Source organism: Nerophis lumbriciformis, linkage group LG13 (genome assembly GCF_033978685.3).
Source record: "Nerophis lumbriciformis linkage group LG13, RoL_Nlum_v2.1, whole genome shotgun sequence".
In the NCBI taxonomy this organism is placed as follows: Eukaryota; Metazoa; Chordata; class Actinopteri; order Syngnathiformes; family Syngnathidae; genus Nerophis; species Nerophis lumbriciformis.
In genome coordinates this window covers 19,418,017-19,442,920 of record NC_084560.2, presented here as the reverse complement: position 1 = coordinate 19,442,920, position 24,904 = coordinate 19,418,017, and the positions used below count along the sequence as shown (strand labels likewise).

Sequence of the window (24,904 nt, the reverse complement as noted above, 5' to 3'; positions counted from 1 at the left end):
TATTTCATTTTGTATTAATGTACAGTACAGGCCAAAAGTTTGGACACAGCTTCTCCTCATTCAATGTATTTTCTTTATTTCCATGACTATTTACATTGTAGATTGTCACATCAAAACTATGAATGAACACATGTGGAGTTATGTACTTAACAAAAAAAAGGTGAAATAACTCAAAACATGTTTTATATTCTAGTTTCTTCAAAATAGCCACCCTTTGCTCCGATTACTGCTTTGCACACTCTTGGCATTCTCTCCATGAGCTTCAAGAGGTAGTCACCTGGAATGGTTTTCACTTCACAGGTGTCGGCTGATACCGATATTGAGCCAATACGATATCGGCAGAAAATGTGAGGTGAAATTACTCAAACAGAGAACAATGGTAAAAGAAAAAAATACTAGCGTATTTATTATTATTAACTGTAAATCTGGAGTTGACTCATGCTGTCTTTAAATTGACGTGGGGTAGTAATTGTTATTTTGGCGACACTGGCCAAAAGTCATTAAGATTGAATGCACTTCAAAATGGGAAACATCACTTGACAGTCACATGGCTGTCATCAGTGTGTAATATACTATTATCACCTCCTTTAGTTCATTTAAAGAGAGTACTACTGAGAGTATACAACCGCTGAAGTTAACAAGGTAGGAGTTCAGACCCGACTGGACAGGTTTTTTTTTGGAGCACTTTGTCATACCGTTGTCACATTGTTGTGAGCGTTTTTTCCCTGATGTTTATTTGCAGCACTTTGCCAATGTTTTTGGCAGCAAGAGCCATCTAATTACAGGAACATGCTACATGCTGGCTTATGCACAATAACTTATTAAGTTAAACTCATGACGCAGTAAGTTTAATGATGCGGACACATTTGTTACTGGATACTTTCTGATACTCTTGTGCCTTTGGGGACTTTGTATATGTAAGTAATATGCAACTATAATTATTTGATACCTGCAGTATTGTTAAATTAGGGACACGTTTTTACAAATGTGTAGCTAATGTGTGCTGAGCTGTTGTGTAGCTGCTGGCTCCTAGTTGTCTATAGCCTACCTTGTAAATGACTTCACTGAAACACAAGAAAATGGTGTCTACTTTTTGGAGGGTAAAATACTAGTTGTAGAAATAATTGGAAACTCAATATAAAACTACATGGTGTTCCTGGGATTAAAGGCCTCACATTTTCTCCTCCAAACTTATTGCTGGGTATTGTGGCCAAACAGCTCAATTTTTGTTGCATCTGACATCACATGGACAAAGATAAGACCTTCTGGAGGAAAGTTCTGTGGTCAGATGGAACAAAAAGTGGCCAAACAGGTCATTTTTTGTTCTGTGGTCAGATGGAACAAAAAGTGGCCAAACAGGTCATTTTTTGTTCCATCTGACCACAGAACTTTCCTCCAGAAGGTCTTATCTTTGTCCATGAGATGTCAGATGCAACAAAAATTGAGCTGTTTGGCCACAATACCCAGCAATATGTTTGGAGGAGAAAAGGTGAGGCCTTTAATCCCAGGAACACCATACTTACCGTCAAGCATGGTGGTAGTAGTATTATGCTCTGGGCCTGTTTTGCTGCCAATGGAACTGGTGCTTTACAGAGAGTAAATGGGACAATGAAAAAGGAGGATAAAATACTAGTTGTAGAAATTATTGGCAACTCAATATAATACTACCACCACCATGCTTGACGGTAGGATTGGTGTTCCTGGGATTAAAGGCCTCACCTTTTTTCCTCCAAACATATTGCTGGGTATTGTGGCCAAACAGCTCAATTTTTGTTGCATCTGACATCACATGGACAAAAATAAGACCTTCTGGAGGAAAGTTCTGTGGTGAGATGGAACAAAAAGTGGCCAAACAGGTCATTTTTTGTTCAGTGGTCAGATGGAACAAAAAGTGGCCAAACAGGTCATTTTTTGTTCCATCTGACCACAGAACTTTCCTCCAGAAGGTCTTATCTTTGTCCATGAGATGTCAGATGCAACAAAAATTGAGCTGTTTGGCCACAATACCCAGCAATATGTTTGGAGGAGAAAAGGTGAGGCCTTTAATCCCAGGAACACCATACTTACCGTCAAGCATGGCGGTGGTAGTATTATGCTCTGGGCCTGTTTTGCTGCCAATGGAACTGGTGCTTTAAATGTGACAATGAAAAAGGAGGATAAAATACTAGCTGTAGAAATTATTGGAAACTCAATATAATACTACCACCACCATGCTTGACGGTAGGCATGGTGTTCCTGGGATTAAAGGCCTCACCTTTTCTCCTCCAAACATATTGCTGGGTATTGTGGCCAAACAGCTCAATTTTTGTTGCATCTGACATCACATGGACAAAGATAAGACCTTCTGGAGGAAAGTTCTGTGGTCAGATGGAACAAAAAGTGGCCAAACAGGTCATTTTTCTGTTCTGTGGTCAGATGGAACAAAAAGTGGCCAAACAGGTCATTTTTTGTTCCATCTGACCACAGAACTTTCCTACAGAAGGTCTTATCTTTGTCCATGTGATGTCAGATGCAACAAAAATTGAGCTGTTTGGCCACAATACCCAGCAATATGTTTGGAGGAGAAAAGGTGAGGCCTTTAATCCCAGGAACACCATACTTACCGTCAAGCATGGTGGTAGTAGTATTATGCTCTGGGCCTGTTTTGCTGCCAATGGAACTGGTGCTTTACAGAGAGTAAATGGGACAATGAAAAAGGAGGATAAAATACTAGTTGTAGAAATTATTGGCAACTCAATATAATACTACCACCACCATGCTTGACGGTAGGATTGGTGTTCCTGGGATTAAAGGCCTCACCTTTTTTCCTCCAAACATATTGCTGGGTATTGTGGCCAAACAGCTCAATTTTTGTTGCATCTGACATCACATGGACAAAAATAAGACCTTCTGGAGGAAAGTTCTGTGGTGAGATGGAACAAAAAGTGGCCAAACAGGTCATTTTTTGTTCAGTGGTCAGATGGAACAAAAAGTGGCCAAACAGGTCATTTTTTGTTCCATCTGACCACAGAACTTTCCTCCAGAAGGTCTTATCTTTGTCCATGAGATGTCAGATGCAACAAAAATTGAGCTGTTTGGCCACAATACCCAGCAATATGTTTGGAGGAGAAAAGGTGAGGCCTTTAATCCCAGGAACACCATACTTACCGTCAAGCATGGCGGTGGTAGTATTATGCTCTGGGCCTGTTTTGCTGCCAATGGAACTGGTGCTTTAAATGTGACAATGAAAAAGGAGGATAAAATACTAGCTGTAGAAATTATTGGAAACTCAATATAATACTACCACCACCATGCTTGACGGTAGGCATGGTGTTCCTGGGATTAAAGGCCTCACCTTTTCTCCTCCAAACATATTGCTGGGTATTGTGGCCAAACAGCTCAATTTTTGTTGCATCTGACATCACATGGACAAAGATAAGACCTTCTGGAGGAAAGTTCTGTGGTCAGATGGAACAAAAAGTGGCCAAACAGGTCATTTTTCTGTTCTGTGGTCAGATGGAACAAAAAGTGGCCAAACAGGTCATTTTTTGTTCCATCTGACCACAGAACTTTCCTACAGAAGGTCTTATCTTTGTCCATGTGATGTCAGATGCAACAAAAATTGAGCTGTTTGGCCACAATACCCAGCAATATGTTTGGAGGAGAAAAGGTGAGGCCTTTAATCCCAGGAACACCATACTTACCGTCAAGCATGGTGGTGGTAGTATTATGCTCTGGGCCTGTTTTGCTGCCAATGGAACTGGTGCCTTACAGAGAGTAAATGGGACAATGAAAAAGGAGGATAAAATACTAGTTGTAGAAATTATTGGCAACTCAATATAATACTACCACCACCATGCTTGACGGTAGGAATGGTGTTCCTGGGATTAAAGGCCTCACCTTTTTTCCTCCAAACATATTGCTGGGTATTGATGTCAAAATTGGACCGGGACACCTTGAGATGCCACAAATTAATTAAACACAAGTACCGGTACACATATTAGTAGTAGAAAACAGCATTAGAATTTGCTGTGGTCTAAGTGAACATAAGATGACTCCGGATATATTTTTTTTGGGGGGGGGGAAAGAGGCAATTAAAAACAAGAATTTTAGACACTTTGTTCAAGTGTCTAAAAGTCACTGGTAAGTAAGCTGCTCTTTTTTGTCTCCTCCGTGCCCGCCATCAGATAGTGGAGAACTGCATTTGCACGCTAAGGAATCTGTCCTATCGCTTGGAGCTGGAGCTGCCGCCGTCCCGACTCATAGGGGTGCAGGAGGTGGACGGCCTCCTGGGCAGCGAGTCGCCCTCTAAAGACTTGACCTCCAGCTGCTGGGGCAAAAAGAAGAAGAAGAAGAAAAAGAACTCCCAAGAAGACACTGTAATTGTGCAGAAAAAGACACGTCAATGATGAAATATCTGTTTAATAGCCAGTGGTTGTTTCCTCAGTGGGACGGTGTGGGGCCCATCCCTGGCTTCTCCAAGCCGCCCACGGGGGCTGAGATGCTGTGGCACCCTGCTGTGGTTAAGCCTTACTTGACACTCCTCGCTGAGAGCTCCAACCCCTCAACACTGGAGGGCGCTGCTGGGTCACTTCAGAACCTTTCCGCAGGCAACTGGAAGGTACTTAGTTGCAGTCTACACTAGGGTTGTAAGTAGGGATGTCCGATAATGGCTTTTTGCCTATATACGATATTGTCCAACTCTTTAATTACCGATACCGATATCAACCGATATATGCAGTCGTGAAATTAACACATTATTATGCCTAATTTGGACAACCAGGTATGGTGAAGATAAGGTACTTTAAAAAATATATATAAAATAAAATAAGATAAATAAATTAAAAACATTTTCTTGAATAAAAAAGAAAGTAAAACAATATAAAAGCACTTACATAGAAACTAGTAATTAATGAAAATGAGTAAAATTAACTGTTAAAGGTTAGTACTATTAGTGGACCAGCAGCACGCACAATCATGTGTGCTTACGGACTGTATCCCTTGCAGACTGTATTGATATATATTGATATATAATGTAGGAACCAGAATATTAATAACAGAAAGAAACAACCCTTTTGTGTGAATGAGGGGGAGGGAGGTTTTTTGGGTTGGTGCACTAATTGTAAGTGTATCTTGTGTTTTTTATGTTGATTTAATAAAAAAAATAAAAAAATGATACCGATAATTAAAAAAAAACGATACCGATAATTTCCGATATTAAATTTTAACGCATTTATCGGCCGATAATATCGGCAGGCCGATATTATCGGACATCCCTAGTTGTAAGGTATACCGGTATTAGTATAGTACCGCGATACTAATGTATCATGTTCGGTACTATACGGCCTCTAAAAAAGTACCAGTCTATCCGCAGTCTGCAATGTTATAGCTACTTCTAAATCACTAATCAAGTACGTTTATTTCAAGAAACGTCCCTGTAGGATCAGTAATAGTTATACATGCTTCACTACACACCAGAGTCATGGCATTGGAAGTGCTAGTAATGGTCTACTAGGTTAAGACAGGACTTCACTATATTCAATCGTTAACCATTAAGACGATCAGCTCGCTTTTGAACACACTGCACACAGTTGAATGAAGAGCATACTTAGTCACACACAATAACTTTAAAACAGACTGTAAAATGTACAAATTCATGTGCGTTACGTAATTTTTTTGAATTTGGTGCAGACCACTTCACTGCAAGTGAGATCATTATGATGAATCATTTTTATATCCTCCAATATTTGAATGGATTGAATGTCACGTATGAACAACGCCAACACTGTCATAAACATGTGCCATATAGGGAAAGTACACTAAACAACAATGACAAACACATTTTGGGAGAATATTTTGCACTACACTACAGAACTAATTCCCAGAATTCCCTGCAGCACCAACTCTTCCGGGACGCTACAATATAAACAAACGCCATTGGTGGATTCTACACCTAACCAAGAACAGGAGCTTATCTAGTTGATACATCAATATTTTTTAGCATCGCAAAATCTTCTTTCGTTTTTTTTTTTTTAAATGTATATAATGTTTATAAAGTCAGGAAATATGTCCCTGGACACATGAGGACTTTGAATATGACCAATGTATGATCCTGTAACTACTTGCTATCGGATTGATACCTAAATGTGTGGTATCATCCAAAACTAATGTAAAGTATCAAACAAGAGAAGAATAAGTAATTATTACATTTTAACAGAAGTGTAGATAGAACATGTTAAAAGAGGAAGTAAGTAGATATTAACAGTAAATGAACAAGTAGATTAATAATTAATTTTGTACCACTTGTCCTTTGTAATGTTGACAAAATAATAGGTAGATAAATGACACAATATAAAGTTAAAGTTAAAGTTAAAGTTAAAGTACCAATGATTGTCACACACACACTAGGTGTGGCGAGATTATTCTCTGCATTTGACCCATCACCCTTGATCACCCCCTGGGAGGTGAGGGGAGCAGTGGGCAGCAGCGGTGGCCGCGCCCGGGAATCATTTTGGTGATATGTTACTGCATATGTCAGCAGACTAATTAGGAGCCTTTGTTTGCTTACTTACTAATAAAAGAGAAGTTGTCTTGTATGTTTACTATTTTATTTAAGGACAAACTTGCAATAATAAACATATGTTTAATGTACCCTAAGATTTTTTGCCAAAATAAATCCAATAATTACATTTATTGTGGTCCCCTTTATTTAGAAAAGTACCGAAAAGTACTGAAATACAATGGTACCGATACCAAAATATTGGTACTGAGCCAACACTAGTCCACACACACTCAGCATAATTGCCAGAATACCACAACCACAATATTATTGTTTCTCTTTGAAAACGATATCATCTTCCTGTGTGGCCGCAGTTTGCAGCCTACATCCGTGCCGCGGTGCGTAAGGAGAAAGGACTGCCCATACTGGTGGAGTTGCTGCGGATGGATAATGACCGGGTGGTGTGTTCGGTGGCCACTGCGCTGAGAAACATGGCCCTCGACGTCCGGAACAAAGAGCTTATAGGTGAGGGGTCACACTCACCCAGTTTCCATTGCACACGTTTGAACTTATTTGCACGACAACATTACAATTCAATGTTTGAGTTATTCAGCGGTGAGTCAACCTTTGTACAAACCCCGTTTCCATATGAGTTGGGAAATTGTGTTAGATGTAAATATAAACGGAATACAATAATTTGCAAATCATTTTCAACCCATATTCAGTTGAATATGCTACAAAGACAACATATTTGATGTTCAAACTGATAGATAACCATTTTTTTTTTTTGCAAATAATCATTAACTTTAGAATTTGATGCCAGCAACACGTGACAAAGAAGTTGGGAAAGGTGGCAATAAATACTGATAAAGTTGAGGAATGCTCATCAAACACTTATTTGGAACATCCCACAGGTGAACATGTGGGTGCCATGATTGGGTATAAAAGTAGATTCCATGAAATGCTCAGTCATTCACAAACAAGGATGGGGCGAGGGTCACCACTTTGTCAACAAATGCGTGAGCAAATTGTTGAACAGTTTAAGAAAAACCTTTCTCAACCAGCTATTGCAAGGAATTTAGGGATTTCACCATCTACGGCCCGTAATATCATCAAAGGGTTCAGAGAATCTGGAGAAATCACTGCACGTAAGCAGCTAAGCCTGTGACCTTCGATCCCTCAGGCTGTACTGCATCAACAAGCGACATCAGTGTGTAAAGGATATCACCACATGGGCTCAGGAACACTTCAGAAACCCACTGTCAGTAACTGGGCCTGAGCTCATCTAAGATGGACTGATACAAATTGGAAAAGTGTTCTGTGGTCTGACGAGTCCACATTTCAAAATGTTTTTGGAAACTGTGGACGTCGAAAGAACCATCCGGATTGTTTTAGGCGCAAAGTTGAAAAGCCAGCATCTGTGATGGTATGGGGGTGTATTAGTGGCCAAGACATGGGTAACTTACACATCTGTGAAGGCGCCGTTAATGCTGAAAGGTACATACAGGTTTTGGAGCAACATATGTTGCCATCCAAGCAACGTTACCATGGACGCCCCTGCTTATTTCAGCAAGACAATGCCAAGCCACGTGTTATCAACGTGGCTTTATATATATATAATATATATATATATATATAATATATAATATACATATACATGTATAGGCTATTGTATGTGTGTATATATTATTTTATTTTACATGCAGTCGGCTTTAGGCCCCTGGCCAAATTTTCTCGCCCAATGCGGCCTCTGAGTCAAAAAGTTTAGACACCTCTCCAGTAAACTCTTTCTCTTCTGCTGTAAATTGGTTCCAGGCCTGGCCATGGTAAATAAATGTTTGCGCAGTACGAATTATTGTTTATAAACGGAATAATTGCATAGCTCGAGGATTAAAAAAAAGTTTTTACAACTTTCTAAATATAGTTTTTAACATTAAGAAAGCCCTCCAGACATGAAATAACACCCACATACCGAGTCATACCAAAGACTATAAGGATCAAGGGTTGGAATTGGGGGTTAAATCACCAAAAATGATTCCGGGCGCGGCCACCGCTGCTGCTCACTGCTCCCCTCAAGGGTGATGGGTCAAATGCAGAGAATAATTTTGCCACACCTAGTGTGTGTGAGACAATCATTGGTACTTTAACTTTAACTTAACTTTAACTCATCCCTCCCTCCTTCCTCTTCCTCAGGGAAATACGCCATGAGAGACCTGGTCAACCGCCTCCCCGGCGGAAACACCAGCTCGCTGTCGGACGAGACGGTGGCGGCCATCTGTTGCACCCTGCACGAGGTCACCAGCAGAAACATGGAGAACGCCAAGGCCCTGGCGGACACGGGCGGCATCGAGAAGCTGGTCAACATCACCAAGGGCAGAGGAGACAGGTGTGCTAATGCGGCGAGTGGTCGTCTCAACACTTTTAGTCAGGCCGGCCTGACTTGGCTAATGTGTGCACGTGCTCAGATGATGCTCAGTGGTTTCCTCGCAAACACACCAAGACACACAGTCTTGCCGCCACAGGGAAGGTGGTTCAGTGTGCAATGAGGTCAAAATGTCCCAGCGGAACCGCTTTTATTTTAGCCTGATTTTAAAGGCCTACTGAAATGCCATTTTCTTATTTAAACGGGGATAGCAGGTCCATTCTATGTGTCATACTTGATCATTTCGCGATATTGCCATATTTTTGCTGAAAGAATTTAGTAGAGAACATCGACGATAATGTTCGCAACTTTTGGTCGCTGATAAAAAAGCCTTGCCTGTACCGGAAGTAGCAGACGAGTAGCGTGACGTCACAGGTTGTGGAGCTCCTCACATCCGCACATTGTTTACAATCATGGCCACCAGCAGCGAGAGCGATTCGGACCGAGAAAGCGACGATTTCCCCATTAATTTGAGCGAGGATGAAAGATTCGTGGATGAGGAAAGTGAGAGTGAAGGACTAGAGGGCAGTGGGAGCGATTCAGATAGGGAAGATGCTGTGAGAGGCGGGTGGGACCTGATATTCAGCTGGGAATGACTAAAACAGTAAATAAACACAAGACATATATATACTCTATTAGCCACAACACAACCAGGCTTATATTTAATATGCCACAAATTAATCCCGCATAACAAACACCTCCCCCCTCCCGTCCATATAACCCGCCAATACAACTCAAACACCTGCACAACACACTCGATCCCGCAGCCCAAAGTACCGTTCACCTCTCCGAAGTTCATACAGCACATATATTTCCCCAAAGTCCCCAAAGTTACGTACGTGACATGCACATAGCGGCACACACGTAATGGCAAGCGATCAAATGTTTAGAAGCCGCAGCTGCATTCGTACTCACGGTACCGCGTCTGCGCATCCAACTCAAAGTCCTCCTGGTAAGAGTCTCTGTTGTCCCAGTTCTCCACAGGCCAATGGTAAAGCTTGACTGTCATCTTTCGGGAATGTAAACAATGAAACACCGGCTGTGTTTGTGTTGTTACTGCAGTCGGCCGCAATACGCCGCTTCCCACCTACAGCTTTCTTCTTTGCTTTCTCCATTGTTCATTGAACAAATTGCAAAAGATTCACCAACACAGATGTCCAGAATACTGTGGAATTTTGCGATGAAAACAGACGACTTAATAGCTGGCCACAATGCTGTCCCAAAATGTCCTCTACAATCCGTGACGTCACGCGCTGACGTCATCATACCGAGACGTTTTCAGCAGGATATTTCGCGCGGAATTTAAAATTGCACTTTAGTAAGCTAACCCGGCCGTATTGGCATGTGTTGCAATGTTAAGATTTCATCATTGATGTATAAACTATCAGACTGCATGGTCGGTAGTAGTGGGTTTCAGTAGGCCTTTAAATTCCGTATGAAACACGCACCCTTTCCTCAATGATACTGCATATTACTGCACCTGAATACTACTTCCTGTCAACGCCGATACTCTTGTGTGTGTGTTCCAGGTTCTCTCTGAAGGTGGTCAAGGCAGCTGCTCAGGTGCTGAACACACTGTGGCAATATCGAGATCTACGGGCCATCTATAAGAAAGTAAGAAAACGTTCATTTTTTTATGTGTTTTTAGTCCTCACAGAGAACAGAAAACATTGCACTCAAATGTTAAAAGTGTAAATGTATTTAGTTTTTAACCTCTTAAGGCCCAAGCTGTTTGTTTACATGTTTTTTTTTTTATTTCACTTTGCTATTTGGGCTTATTGGACCCTAATTAGAATAAAAACTAAGAATCATCTTTTGATATGATGTACTTAGTCCATAAGTACACAAACGTGTACTTCATGTTTAGTGACATGCTAATTCTTATTTTTACACATTTTTTCTCCAAATTCCATTGTATGTTATACTCTTCTGACACCACCAGATGGCAGTATAAGTGTCCACATAAGCGGCCATAAGACCCCAATTCAGTAGTGTACACAATTTTGGAAATAAGAGTTAAAAGGTACTGTCCACGCATGTGGCCACTAAGCCTTTAGAGTTAATACATACCTCGATTTACAAACCCCCTCTATTCGCAAACTTTTCGGTTTACGAACTTTTAGACTGGGCCGAGCATGCTTCAGTGTGCGAACTATGTCTCTGTGTGCGAACGCTTCATTCATTTTTGAACAGATTGAGGAAGCCGGCTTCCCTTCCACGGCAAGTTTTTAATTGTGGTGAGATTGTGTGAGTTTTTTTTCACAGCAGGAGTAGAAGACGAGTCTCTTTCAAGCTCTTTTACCTCGTTTGTTTGATGTACACTACTGTGTAGCGCTCACAGTGTATACATTTTCACTAAAATGTGGACTTCCGTAGATACTAGAACCAATTATTCATATCTATTTTCTGGGTGTTGTTGATAAATGGCTTTCGCTTTGCATAGTGATGACATGACACGACGTCCACAGTTTCCAAAAACAATTTGAAATGTGGACTCGTCAGACCACAGAACACTTTTCCACTTTGCATCAGTCCATCTCAGATGAACTTGGGCACAAAGAAGCCGGCGGCGTTTCTGGGTGTTGTTGATAAATGGCTTTCGCTTTGCATAGTAGAGTTTTAACTTGCACTTACAGATGTAGCGACGGACTGTAGTTACTGACAGTGATTTTCTGAAGTGTTCCTGAGCCCATGTGGTGATACCCTTTACGCACTGATGTCGCTTTTTGATGCAGTACCGCCTGAGGAATCGAAGGTCACGGGCTTTTGATTTTTCCAGATTCTCTAAACCTTTTGATGATATTACGGACCCTAGATGGTGAAATCCCTAAATTCCTTGCAATAGCTCGCTGAGAAATGTTGCTCTTAAACTGTTCGACAATTTGTTCATGCATTTGTTGACAAAGTGGTGACCCTCGCCCCATCCTTGTTTGTGAATGACTGAGCATTTCTGCTTTTATACCCAATCATGGCACCCACCTGTTCCCAATTAACCTGTTCGCCTGTGGGATGTTCCAAATAAGTGTTTGATGAGCATTCCTCAACTTTCTCAGTCTTTTTTGCCACTTGTGCCAGCTTTTTTGAAACATGTCGTCACCATCAAATTGCAAATGAGCTAATATTTGCCAAAAAATAACAAAGTTTTCCAGTTTGAATGTTAAATATGTTGTCTTTGCAGTCTATTCAATTGAATATAAGTTGAAAAGGATTTGCAAATCATTGTATTCTGTTTTTATTTACCATTTACACAACGTGACAACTTCACCGCTTTTTATGTTTTGTAAATGCTGTAACTTCACAGTTGTAATTTTACAGTAAATTACAATAAAATGCAACTATCTGCAGGGTTCGTACGGGTGCTTGAAAACCTTGAAAATGCTTGGATTTTAATGTTGTGTTGTCAAGGTTTGAAAAATGCTAAAATTTTGGGTGAAGTGTTTGTAAATGCTTGGAAATGTTCATCATATTTCTCGGCAGTCTGAATAATAATGTTATTATTCAGACTGCTAATCATGTAAGTGTTTGACGAGCATTCCTCAACTTTCTCAGTCTTTTTTGCCACTTGTGCCAGCTTTTTTATAACATGTCGCCGGCGTCAAATTCCAAATGAGGTAATATTTGCAAAAAAATAACAAAGTTTACCAGTTGGAACATTAAGTATCTTGTCTTTGCAGTCTATTCAATTGAATATAAGTTGAAAAGGGTTAGCAAATCATTGTATTCTGTTTTTATTTACCATTTACACAACGTGACAGTTGTATATTTTTGTGCTTCCTGACAGGATGGATGGACACAAAACCACTTCCTCACTCCTGTGTCAACGCTCGAACGAGACCGGTTCAAGTCCCAGCCCACCCTCCCCACGGGCAGTATTCAGATGTCCCCTCTCAACCATCCTGGTCAGGTTTAAAAAAAAAAAAAAAAAAATGTTTTTATCATCATTCCACTCGTCTTGCCTGGTGGAATGTTCCGCTCATTTGCCTCTTCTCTCCCGTGTGTAGCCGCCAGCGCCATGTCGTCTCCCGCCATGCTGGGCGTGAGAGACCACAGGGACACGGTCAGAGATTATCAGAGGGCACCGTCGACTATGCAATTTTATAACTACCAGGTGGACAACAGTATTCACAAAAGTCAGTACACAGGTATGCAAAACATGGCTTCCCTCGGGGGCTTTTCGCTTTTGTCGGCCTCACAATGCTTTGAGCGCACTGACTTTCTCTTCCTGCCAAACACTTTCACTCCTATTTGGGTCATCCGATGAACACTTGACTGTTATGCCAAGTTCAACTGCAGCAATATGAAAATACACTATATCGCCAAAAGTATTTGGCCACCCATCCAAATAATGAGAATCAGGTGACTGGTGTATGAAATCAAGCACTTAGGCATGGAGACTGTTTCTACAAACATGTGTGAGAGAATGGGCCGCTCTCAGTGATTTCCAGCATGGAACTGTCATAGGATGCCACCTGTGCAACAAATCCAGTCGTGAAATTTCCTCGCTCCTAAATATTCCTAAGTCCACTTTATTATAAGAAAAGTGAAGAGTTTGGGAACAACAGCAACTCAGCCACCAAGTGGTAGGCTACGTAAATGTCAAGACTAGGACTATGGTGTGTTTGTTTTCCCGAGATGCAAGTAAAGCTGGACTGGTCATGGCGTGAAGGTGAATACATATTTATTTATAACACTAAAAGGAACAAAAAGCGCGCTCAAGGCGGATGTACAAACTTGACTAACGAAACAAAAAGACTTGCACGGGGGCAAAAAAACTGTGAACAATTAAACAAAAACACTAACTGTGGCATTAATAGAAAAAAACTTACTTGGACATGGCATGAAGTGCGCAGAGGTAGACAGAGTGTGACAGGGGTATGAATACGGGATTTCGCCAGGACGACGAACTAAAAACAATGAACTTAAATACTACCTACATGATTAACGAAAACAGGTGCGTGACTCAAAACGTGAAACAGGTGCGTGACGTGACAGGTGAAAACTAATGGTTGCTATGGTGACAAAAAAAAGTGCACAAAAAGTCCAAAAACAAAAACGAACATGACCAAAACAAAAACATGATCACACAGACATGACAGTAAACTGACAAGAGAGGGGTCAGCGGATGCTGAAGTGCATAGTTGCTACAGAGCTCCAAACTTCATGTGACCTTCCAATTAGCCCACGTACAGTACGCAGAGAGCTCCATAGCCGAGCAGCTGCATCTAAGCCATACATCACCCAAGTCCAATGCAAAGCGTGGGATGCAGTGGTGTAAAGCACGTCAACACTGGACTCTAAAGCAGTGGAGACGCCTTCTCTGGAGTGATGAATCACGCTTTTCCATCTGGCAATCTGATGGCCCAGTCTGGGTTTGGAGGTTGCCAGGAGAACGCTACATTTCAGACGCCATTGTGCCGAGTGTGAGATTTGATGGAGGAGGAATTATGGTGTGGGGTTGTTTTTCAGGAGTCGGGCTTGGCCCCTTAGTTCCAGTGAAAGGAACTTTGAATGCTCCAGGATACCAAAACATTTTGGATAATTCTATGGGATGGCACTTCAAGTTAATTTGTGAGTCAAGGCAGGTGGCCAAATACTTTTGGCAATATAGTGTCTGTTAGACACCTGCAAGACTAAGTCAGGCCGCAGTTCTGCACCACTGCAAACTAAAACCAGAATGGTAAACCTTGTAAAAGCCGGTCTTGCTATTAATATGAGTCTAAAGCAGACTTGGGCAAATTAAGACCCGGGGGCCCTATGTGGCCCGTTTAACTTTTCAATCTGGCCCGCCAGACATTCCCCAAATATTTTTTTTTTTAGATGTGTAAGATGTAAAGCAGGGGTGCTCACACTTTTTCTGCAGGCGAGCTACTTTTCAATTGATCAAGTCGTGGGGATCTACCTCATTCATATATATAATTTATATTTACTTATTTATGAAATATATGTTTTTGTTAACAAGTTAAAGGTGTTTAATGATAATGCAAGTATGTTTAATACATATAGTTAATATTGTTAAAAAATTAAAGGTGTTTAATGATAATACAAGTATGTTTAATACATATAGTTAATATTGTTAACAAGTAAAAGGTGTTTAAAGATAATACAAGCATGTTTAACACATATAGTTAATATTGTTAAAAAATTAAAGGTGTTTAATGATAATACAAGAATGTTTAATACATATAGTTAATATTGTTAACAACTTAAAGGTGTTTAAAGATAATATAAGCATGTTTAACACATATAATTAATATTGTTAACAAGTTAAAGGTGTTTAAAGATAATACAAGCATGTTTAACACATATAGTTAATATTGTTAATAAGTTAAAGGTGTTTAAAGATAATACAAGCATGTTTAACACATATAGATTCCTTTCTTTCATGAAGACAAGAATATAAGTTGGTTTATTACCTGATTCTGATGACTTGCATTGATTGGAATCAGACAGTAGTGATGATAACGTCCGCATTTTCGAATGGAGGAGAAAAAAAGTCCTCCTTTCTGTCCAATACCACATGAAAGTGGTTGGTTTTTGGCATCTTATTTGTCCAGCTTCCGTACTCTTTTGTATACACTTTACAAGAAATACATTGTCGGCAAACTCCGTAGCTTGCTAGCTTGTGCATGCCAGTTTTCTGAGACTCTTATTTTGTTAGCGCAACCGTGCAACTGTGCAGTCGGTCTTTGGAGTTTTGACGACAGGTACAGCGCCAGAGTCTGTTGAAATAAAGTGTTTCTCGCCTTCCTGTCGGTAATTTTAATGAGCTGGCAGCAGCCAGCGTCATCTCAGAAGACCCTCAGGTGCCGTGAATGTCAATCAAGTGACGAAAGTGACGTCATAGTGAAGATTTATGATCGCTCATTTTTAGGACTATTTTTTTAATGCCTGGCTGGTGATCGACTGACACACCCTCCGAGATCGACCGGTAGCTCGCGATCGACGTAATGAGCACCCCTGATGTAAAGTGTAGCCGCCATTATAATGTGCAGTGATGTTTTCTAATGACCGTAAGTCTTCAACTATACTAAGTATTTCAATGGTTGGAATCTGCAGTTTTGCCTGATATACTAGTTACTATGATAATCTAATTAGTTACTATGGTAATCTAATTAGTTACTATGGTAATCCAAGTCACAGAAGCTCAGACGAGGAACCAAGCAGTGTGGGTGAAGAGCGTTTCCACAGAGTGTTTCCAGACGTGGAGGGAGATTTTTACAACCAAGTTCTAAAGCTTAGTGATATATCAGATGTATCAGATCATAGGTGGGGTTTTTTTTACCCTTCACATTCATATTTCCATGTGTTTGTTGCATTTTTGTTGCCTTTCGCTTGGTTGTAAAATATGTGGATGGAGAGGGTGTGTGACGTTCATATGTTGTCAATATTCAGTGTTTTATCCTTCATAGTTAATATTGTAAATCACACATTCTTTATTTTCATGTACATTCCGGGTGTTTCATTCAGTAAAAAAAATGTAAAATTCCATTCTGTTTTTTAAGTAGGTCTGTCATAATGTTTTTAGCATTCAGAAATTATTGTGAGGTTTTGTATTAGTGTTCCTAAAAATAGATATACCGGCCCCCAGACACATTTTTTTTCTCAAAATTTGGCCCCCTGAGTCAAAATAATTGCCCATTCTTGGTCTGAAGCTACAAGTTGAGGCTTGTAAAATTGACACTTTATTCTCATACACACATTTTTCTAATATATTTTATCCTCGAAAAATGGTAATGAAATTACTACTGTATGTTAATAAAAACATTTTTTAACTATGATACATTTTAGATACATATATTTGTTTATTTATGGTAATATTACAAGATAATTCTATTAACATTACGATTTTCTTCTCATTGGATTACATTTGTTTGTAATCACAACTTTTTTTTTAAAAGACTTGACAAGATTTTGGTAAAAGAATGACTTTTCCTCTCCCAGTGTTTTTTTTCGTAATTATGTTATTTTTGGAAATAGCTATGTTTTTTGTATTGACATCTTTTTTTTATAGTTACAGATTAATATTGATCGCTTGACAACACTACAAGTTACTTTGTTTTAGTAAAATTACAATTTTGTTTCTGTAATATTATGGCTTTGTCATCTTAAAATAACAAATGTACTCTCATCAAATTACAACTTTTTTAGTAAAACTGTAACTTTATTTCATATGACGCTATTTGACAACAATTACAACTTTTTTCACCTAATATATTTTTGACGTGATGTTAATTTAGTAAAAAATAAAATTGTTGGTCGTACAATTACTTTATATTATTAAATAATTGACTTTTTTCTCGTAATATTATGACTGTATCATTTTAAAATAATAAATGTATTCTCACCATCCAACTTTTTTTTAGTAAAACTAATCGGTTTGAGTAAAATGACAACCTTTTTTGCCTAATAAATTCTTCTCACAGTCACGTTAATTTGATTATTTTTTATTTTATTTTTTTGTAGTACAATTACTTTTAGTAAATATTTGACTTTGTTTTCTTAATATTATGACTTCATCATCCAAAAAATACAAATGTAATCTCATCAGATTAAAAAATTTTTTTAGTAATGCTAACTTTTTTTCTCAGAATAATCCATTAGAGTAAAATGACAGCTTTTTTTGCTTACCGGTAATATATTTGTCTCATAGTGATGTTAATTTAGTCAAATGTAATTTTTTTGTAGCACAATTGCTTAATTTCAGTATACATACAACAGTGTTCTGGTAATATTATGACTTCATCATCGCAAAATAAAACATGTATTCCCAACAAATTAAGGTTTTTTTGTTATACTGTAATTTTTGTCACATGAATCTATTTGAGTAAAATGACATCTTTTTTTGCCAAATATATTTTTATTAGTGACGTTAATCGAGTAAAAAAAAAATGTTTTATGGTACAATCAATTTATTTGAGTAAAATGACTATGTATTACTAATGTATTACAACTTCATCATCTTAAAATGACACATGTCGTTTCATGAAATTACAACTTTCATTTTTAGTAAAACTAACGTTTGACTCCAAAATCTACTTTTTTTTGGCCTAATGTATAATATTGAGGTCTTTTCTCATTAATTTACCTTTTTAAAGTTAATGATTAATCTGATTTTCTTTAAATGTAATTGTTTGGCAGCACTACTTGTAAAACACTTACTTTATTTCAGTCAAATTACGACTTTGTTTTCGTATTACTAGGAATTATTTATCCTAAAAAGACAATGTGTTCTCATCAAATTACAACTGTTTTACTAAAACGTTTTTTAATATATTTTTTATTTAATTAGAATTACTACTTTTTTCACCTGGTATATTTTTCTAGTCGTGATGTTAGTTTAGTCGAATAACATTTTGTTGTAGTTCAATTACTTGATTTTAGTAACAAGTTTTTCCTTCCTTCCTTCCTTCCTTCCTTCTTAAAGTAAATTAATCATTAAAATAAAACTTTGTTTTCACAATATTATGACTTTTTTTAATCGTAAAACCACAACTTTTTGTAGTTCAATTACCGTATTTTTCGGAGTATAAGTCGCACCTGCCGAAAATGCATAATGAAGAAGGAAAAAAACATATATAAATCGCACTGGAGCCCGGCCAAACTATGAAAAAATACTGCGACTTATAGTCCGAAAAATACGGTACTTGATTTTAGTAACATTATGACTTTGTCCTCATAATATCATGACTTTTTCATCTTAACATTTTTTTTAATAACGTTTTTCCTTCCTTCCTTCCTTCCTTCCTTCCTTCCCTCCTTCTTAAAGTAAATTAATCATTAAAATAAAACGTTGTTTTCACAATATTATGACTTTTTTAAATCGTAAACCCACAACTTTTTGTAGTTCAATTACTTGAACATTCTGACTTTGTCCTCATAATATCATGACTTTATCATCTTAACATGTATTCTCACCAAAAATGACATTTGGTTTTAGTTAAGTTTTTCCTTCCTTCCTTCTTTTCTTCTTAAAGTAAATTAATCAATAAAATAAAACTTTGTTTTCACAATATTATGACTTTGTTTTACTCGTAAAACCACAACTTTTTGCTGTAATTTCACGACTTTCTTCTAGTAAATTTGCAACTGTTTCTTCCTTTATACTATGACTGAATTTTAGATAACGAAGGAATACATAATATTGTGGCCTTCATTTAATAACATTCTGACAATTTTCTTCCTGATTATATTAATGCTCGTAAAATAAATTAAATGATATCACCACTTTTTTCCACAATACTACGATTTTTTTCATAATATTTTGTATTTATTGTAGTAAAATTAGGGCTATATATTCAATCTCCATCCATCCATCCATCCATTTTCTACCACTTGTCCCTTTCGGGGTTGCGGGGGGTGCTGGAGCCTATCTCAGCTGCATTCGGGCGGAAGGCGGGGTACACCCTGGACAAGTCCCCCCCTCATCGCGGGGCCAACACAGATAGACAGACAACATTCTCTTATTATTATAATCAAATGACAGCAGTCATTTCCATGAGGTTATTTTCTAATATAAGTGTTTAGGCCCACTTACAATGACAATAACAAAAAATATTGTTTTTCATGAACTGTGTACTTGTATTGTTTGTCTGGGTGGAGGTCCTGTTTTGGAAATAATTTGTACCCCTTTCAGACATTGCATTTAGTTCCCATTAAAACATTCACATGTTGCACAATGAGATGTAAGCAGGGGATCATGTGTACATTCCTGCAACTTACTGTTTGTAAAAAATATATTTTTATTAGTATGTATTTAATATACTAACAGCATTTCATGATTAATATTTATAAATGAAGATTCCTAATAAATGACACTAGAATAAGCACACATTTGATTGGTAAATCATATTGTAGCGACCTGGAATGACACTTTATGTGTGGTGTTGGAGTTGTCCGACTTTTTGTGTGGCTGTAAACGCATCACTGGCCATATGTGCATGTGTTGGCGCAAGTGAGAAAGAGCGTGCGGCTTTTGTTGATATAACAAAGTTGCTTTTGGTCTGGTTTGTACTGCAGAAAATGACCACTTTTGTTAGATATCTTTTTTTTTACTAATGTTTTGGAGATGTGTTTATGGCCGACAATAAAGAGTTTTGCTCAGTAAAGTGATGGATGGAATTCATGTCCTCAAAGCGTCTCGACAGACGTTACAATATTTGAACAATGATGACGGAAATTGTTTTCTCTGTCGTGTCGAAAATTATTATGCGCTTATTTGTTTATTTGATTTTGTGCGTGGCATAGATTTGCCGTGCGCAGAGGACGCTTGAGCAGTGCACAATTGCACAGGCGCGCACCTTAGAGGGAACATTGCTTAGGAGGTTGGTCAAACATGGCCGACACCCTAAAATAGACTCCATATTTCCTCTCATAGACATGAAGCACCTGTTAAACACCGGGTGCTCCATCCTTTGAAACAGATAAACACCCGAGCTGAAAAGAAGCACTTCAGAGCAGTTTTGTGACAGCAAAGTGGACCCCCGCCACACCATGGCGGCGTTATTGTTAGTGAGCTGCAGTCTCTGCACGGCCAAGTGGAAATTGACTTTCTGAATTCCTCTGGCGAGACAAGAAAAATAGTGTCCTGTGGGATTTGGACGTCCGAACTCTGTGATTTGGTGCCATGTCCCCTCCCTTCTGTTAGGACCCTCCGTTGCATCTGCCGCTGACTCTTTTGTTTTGCTTTCACTTGCACTGCAGGGTCTGGAAAACCTTCTCCGTATTACTACCCATCACCCACGCGGGAGGAACCCAGAAGAGCACAGGTAAATAGCACTCGTTACAGCGCACACATCTCATCCTTGGCAACTAGGGATGTCCGATAATGGCTTTTTGCCGATATCCGATATTCCGATATTGTCCAACTCTTTAATTACCGATATCGATATCAACCGATATATACAGTCGTGGAATTAACACATTATTATGCCTAATTTGGACAACCAGGTATGGTGAAGATAAGGTACTTTTTTTTAATTAATAAAATAAAATAAGATAAATAAATTAAAAACATTTTCTTGAATAAAAAAGAAAGTAAAACAATATAAAAACAGTTACATAGAAACTAGTAATTAACGAAAATTAGTCAAATTAACAGTTAAAGGTTAGTACTATTAGTGGACCAGCAGCACGCACAATCATGTGTGCTTACGGACTGTATCCCTTGCAGACTGTATTGATATATATTGATATATAATGTAGGAACCAGAATATTAATAACAGAAAGAAACAACCCTTTTGTGTGAATGAGTGTGAATGGGAGAGGAAGGTTTTTTGGGTTGGTGCACTAATTGTAAGTGTATCTTGTGTTTTTTATGTTGATTTAATAAAAACAAACAAAAAAAAACGATACCGATAATAAAAAAAACGATACCGATAATTTGCATATATATGTATATATTAGAGATGCGCGGATAGGCAATTATTTCATCCGCAACCGCATCAGAAAGTCGTCAACCATCCGCCATCCACCCGATGTAACATTTGACCAGAACCGCATCCGCCCGCACCCGCCCGTTGTTATATATCTAATATAGACGATGCAAGGCATTAGTGAGGTTATAAAGCTTTTGCCTGTTAAAGAAAGGAGACTGATCCAATGCAGCACAGACATTCGCGTGCCACGCTGTCACGGCCCAGACGCACACCAGTGCGCAATCATATGGGAGCCGCGCTGAGCGCACCTCCAAGCGCGTCTCGCTGCCGGCGACGGCCGGGTATGGGCCCGAGGCTCCAGCGCCATCCATTTTCAGGGCTAGTTGATTCGGCAGGTGGGTTGTTACACACTCCTTAGCGGGTTCCGACTTACATGGCCACCGTCCTGCTGTCTATATCAACCAGGGTGAGCCCCACCCCTTTCGTGAGCGCACTGCGTGTGGAGTGACCCCTGTTACGCGCCCCCGGCAACAGGGGTGGCGGGCAGGTAAGCTGCGCGGGCGGAGCGCGCGGAGTGACCCCTGTTACGAGCCCCCGGCCACGGGGGTGGCGGGCAGGTAAGCTGCTTACCTGCTGCGCGTGACGCCGGCCGCGGCGAAGGCGGACGAGGCGGGGTGTCGGTGCGGTGGGCGCGGTGGTGACCCTGGACGTGCGTCGGGCCCTTCTCGCGGATCGCCTCAGCTACGGCTCCCGGTGGGGCCCTCTCGGGGGAAGGGGCCTCGGTCCCGGACCCCGGCGAGGCGTCCCTTCTCCGCTCCGTAAAAGTGTCCATCTCTTCTTTTTTTTTTCTTCTGTTGTGGCATATGCTGCAGGTGCCTGCTCGTTTTTCGTATGTGGGTAACAACATTTAACTATGTATATATATTTCCGAATTGGTTTAACTGCCACCCGCCTGAATCTATTTAAAATCTATTTTTTATTTTTTTCAACCGCCCGACCCGACCCGCGGATAAAATCTAATTTTTTTAAATTTCATCCGCCTGATCCGCGGATAATCCGCGGACTCCGCGGTTGTGCCCGCAAACCGCGCATCTCTAGTATATATATAAATATATATATATATAAACATATATATATATATATATACTATATATATATATATTCCGCCCGATTGTAGCTGAGATAGGCTCCAGCGCCCCCCGCGACCCCAAAGGGAATAAGCGGTAGAAAATGGATGGATGGATGGATATATACATATATTTATATATATATATATACATATATATATGTATATATATTTATACATATATATATATGTATACATAGCACAATAAATTACAACTTCTCAACTCTTTTTTTAAATGTATAATTTTTTTCTCATTCATTTTTTTTTTTTTAGTAAAATTAGTGGCGACTTGTCCAGGGTGTAGCCCGCCTTCCGCCAGATTGTAGCTGAGATAGGCTCCAGCGCCCCCCGCGACTCCGAAGGGAATAAGCGGTAGAAAATGGATGGATGGCTTGATTACAACTATAATAACATGGTGTTTAATAATAGCAAAATGCAAAAATGACTTCATATTATGTTAAATTACATCTATGTTCACAATATTTTTTTGCACAAAAATGACAACTTCTCAACTATTTTTAAAAAGTATTTTTTTTTTCTTATATCTTGTTTGTGCACACAATTATAACTTAATCCTCGTCCATTTGCGTTTTTCGTAGTAAAATTACAACATTTCTCTCATTATTAAATTATAACTGTATTTTAGTAAAATTATATATTTTTTAGCGCATTGAATTACAACTTAATCCTCATTTATTTACCTTTTTTTTTTTAAAGTGAAATTGTAAAACGAATTCTCATGTCATGGTGTTATGATAACTAAGTGCACAAAAAAAATATTTTTCTTTTAACAAAAAGAATAACTTTTTTCCCACAATTTTTGCACATAAAATTACAACTTAATTCTCATTTATATACAACTTTTTTCATAAATATACAACTTTTTTGTATTTATTTTTGCTTTTGCGCATACCATTACAACTTAATTGTCATTAATTTCCTTTTTGTTTTCGTAAAATAACAAATTTTGATATGGCAAAACGTACAAAAAACTATTCTTGTTAGATTATGTCTTTATTTCAGTAAAGTTACTTTGGATGTGTGTCAACGTGTCTGCCTCTGTCAGCCGGTGTATTATGCAGACGAGGTGGGCAGCAGGAACTACGAGCCGTACAGGATGTACGTGCAGCACGGGTACGACGACCCCTACATGGACGAGGTGATCACGTACCCGCCCGCCGTGGACTACATTTCCCAGCCTCGCGGACTGAAGACCAGTACCAACTACGTGGACATTTACGCCAGCACGCTGGGACCTTCCTACCGAGCCGAGCAGTATCCCGGCTCCCCGGACTCCTGGGTCTAATACGCTGAAAGAACAGTTAACATGAAGTGTGTGTGAGTGTGTGTGTGTGTGTGTGTGTGTGTGTGTGTGTGTGAGTGTGTGTGTGCGTGTAGTAGGGGAGTTGGCCTGGCAGAGGGAACCACGGAATGTGTGCTCATAGAAGGAAATTAGGAACGTTCTTAAACTAGTTAGAAGAGAAAAAAAAAATCACAAGTGAGAGACAAAACTGGACATGATTGCCAGTCCTGCTTTGTTTAGATGTCAGCTTGGATTATTTTGTAGCTTGTGCTAGTGCGGCGAGGGCGTGAGTCATGTGATGAGAGGATCTGCGCGAAGAGTCAAAGATGGAGATTGTGTACGTGCTGAAGCCAAAATGGAAAAAAAAAAAATAATAATAACAATACGAAATCAAAGTATGAGGTGAAAATGTACAGAAAGATGAAAGTGTACTTCCTGTTGTCTTGTAAATAGAGAAGAAAACGTCACGTGACCTGGTTTACATCCTTCTGCACTGCTAAAGCATTGAATATGTGCCATATTAAAGCTCCAGAGATATATAAATATGAAGAAAATGGTGGTATCATATCAGTCATGATCATATAATAAAAAGGACACTTTTGTTTTTTAAACTCTGTCGCCACTTTTCCTCGCACTTACGTTGTTTTTATTTTGTACAGTAGATACGTGATGACTGGGACACAAAATACATGTTGGTGTTGATATTAACATAGACAATGTTCAAATCAACACGTCATTTATAATATGCATTGATAACTCATTAAAAATAACAATAAAAAGAGAGCAGAAAAATAAATTACTATAGTTTTTTTTTTTTTAGTTTTTTTCAAAAAAGAATTGTGAACTATGAAATGCTATTGAAAAAAAAAAAAAAAAAAAAAAGCTCCAACTAAAAGATAGCGAGAAATATCAAAGTAAAAAATCTCAAAATATGACCAATACAGCTGAATTTTTGGCTTAAAACAAACACTTCAAAAAGGGGGGAAAATCCTGGTAATATCCCCTTTTTTTTTTTTCTTTGAAATTGACACACTGTAATTATTCTCGTAAAGTTATTTCTTGAAACATGGCACCAGGAATTTTCTTTATTCTATAAATCAGTAAGTGTCCAAAGTGAGGCCCTGGGGCCAAATTTGGCCTGGCCTGCCAGATAGTGGCTTCCCAAATTGTAATACCTACACTGCTATAACTGAAATCTAA

The 24,904-nt window shown here is 38.9% G+C and overlaps 1 protein-coding gene across 3 annotated transcripts in view; it reads left to right on the top strand.

Annotated features, from left to right (window-relative positions):
* pkp4 (plakophilin 4) overlaps positions 1–24,533 on the top strand; it is a 193,785-nt gene extending 169,252 nt beyond the window's left edge. For 2 of the 3 annotated variants that reach the window (XM_061971547.2, XM_061971546.2), the window contains 9 exons: positions 4,167–4,358; positions 4,427–4,600; positions 6,853–7,003; positions 8,672–8,864; positions 10,430–10,514; positions 12,682–12,799; positions 12,902–13,042; positions 20,601–20,665; positions 23,468–24,526. In XM_061971547.2, the coding sequence (XP_061827531.1) occupies positions 4,167–4,358; positions 4,427–4,600; positions 6,853–7,003; positions 8,672–8,864; positions 10,430–10,514; positions 12,682–12,799; positions 12,902–13,042; positions 20,601–20,665; positions 23,468–23,707 (1,359 nt within the window). In that variant the 3' untranslated portion in view covers positions 23,708–24,526. Of the gene's footprint in view, positions 1–4,166; positions 4,359–4,426; positions 4,601–6,852; positions 7,004–8,671; positions 8,865–10,429; positions 10,515–12,681; positions 12,800–12,901; positions 13,043–20,600; positions 20,666–23,467 lie in introns of all 3 variants that reach the window. The other variant, XM_061971545.2, reaches the window with a different exon arrangement.
* Positions 24,534–24,904: the final 371 nt, after the last annotated feature.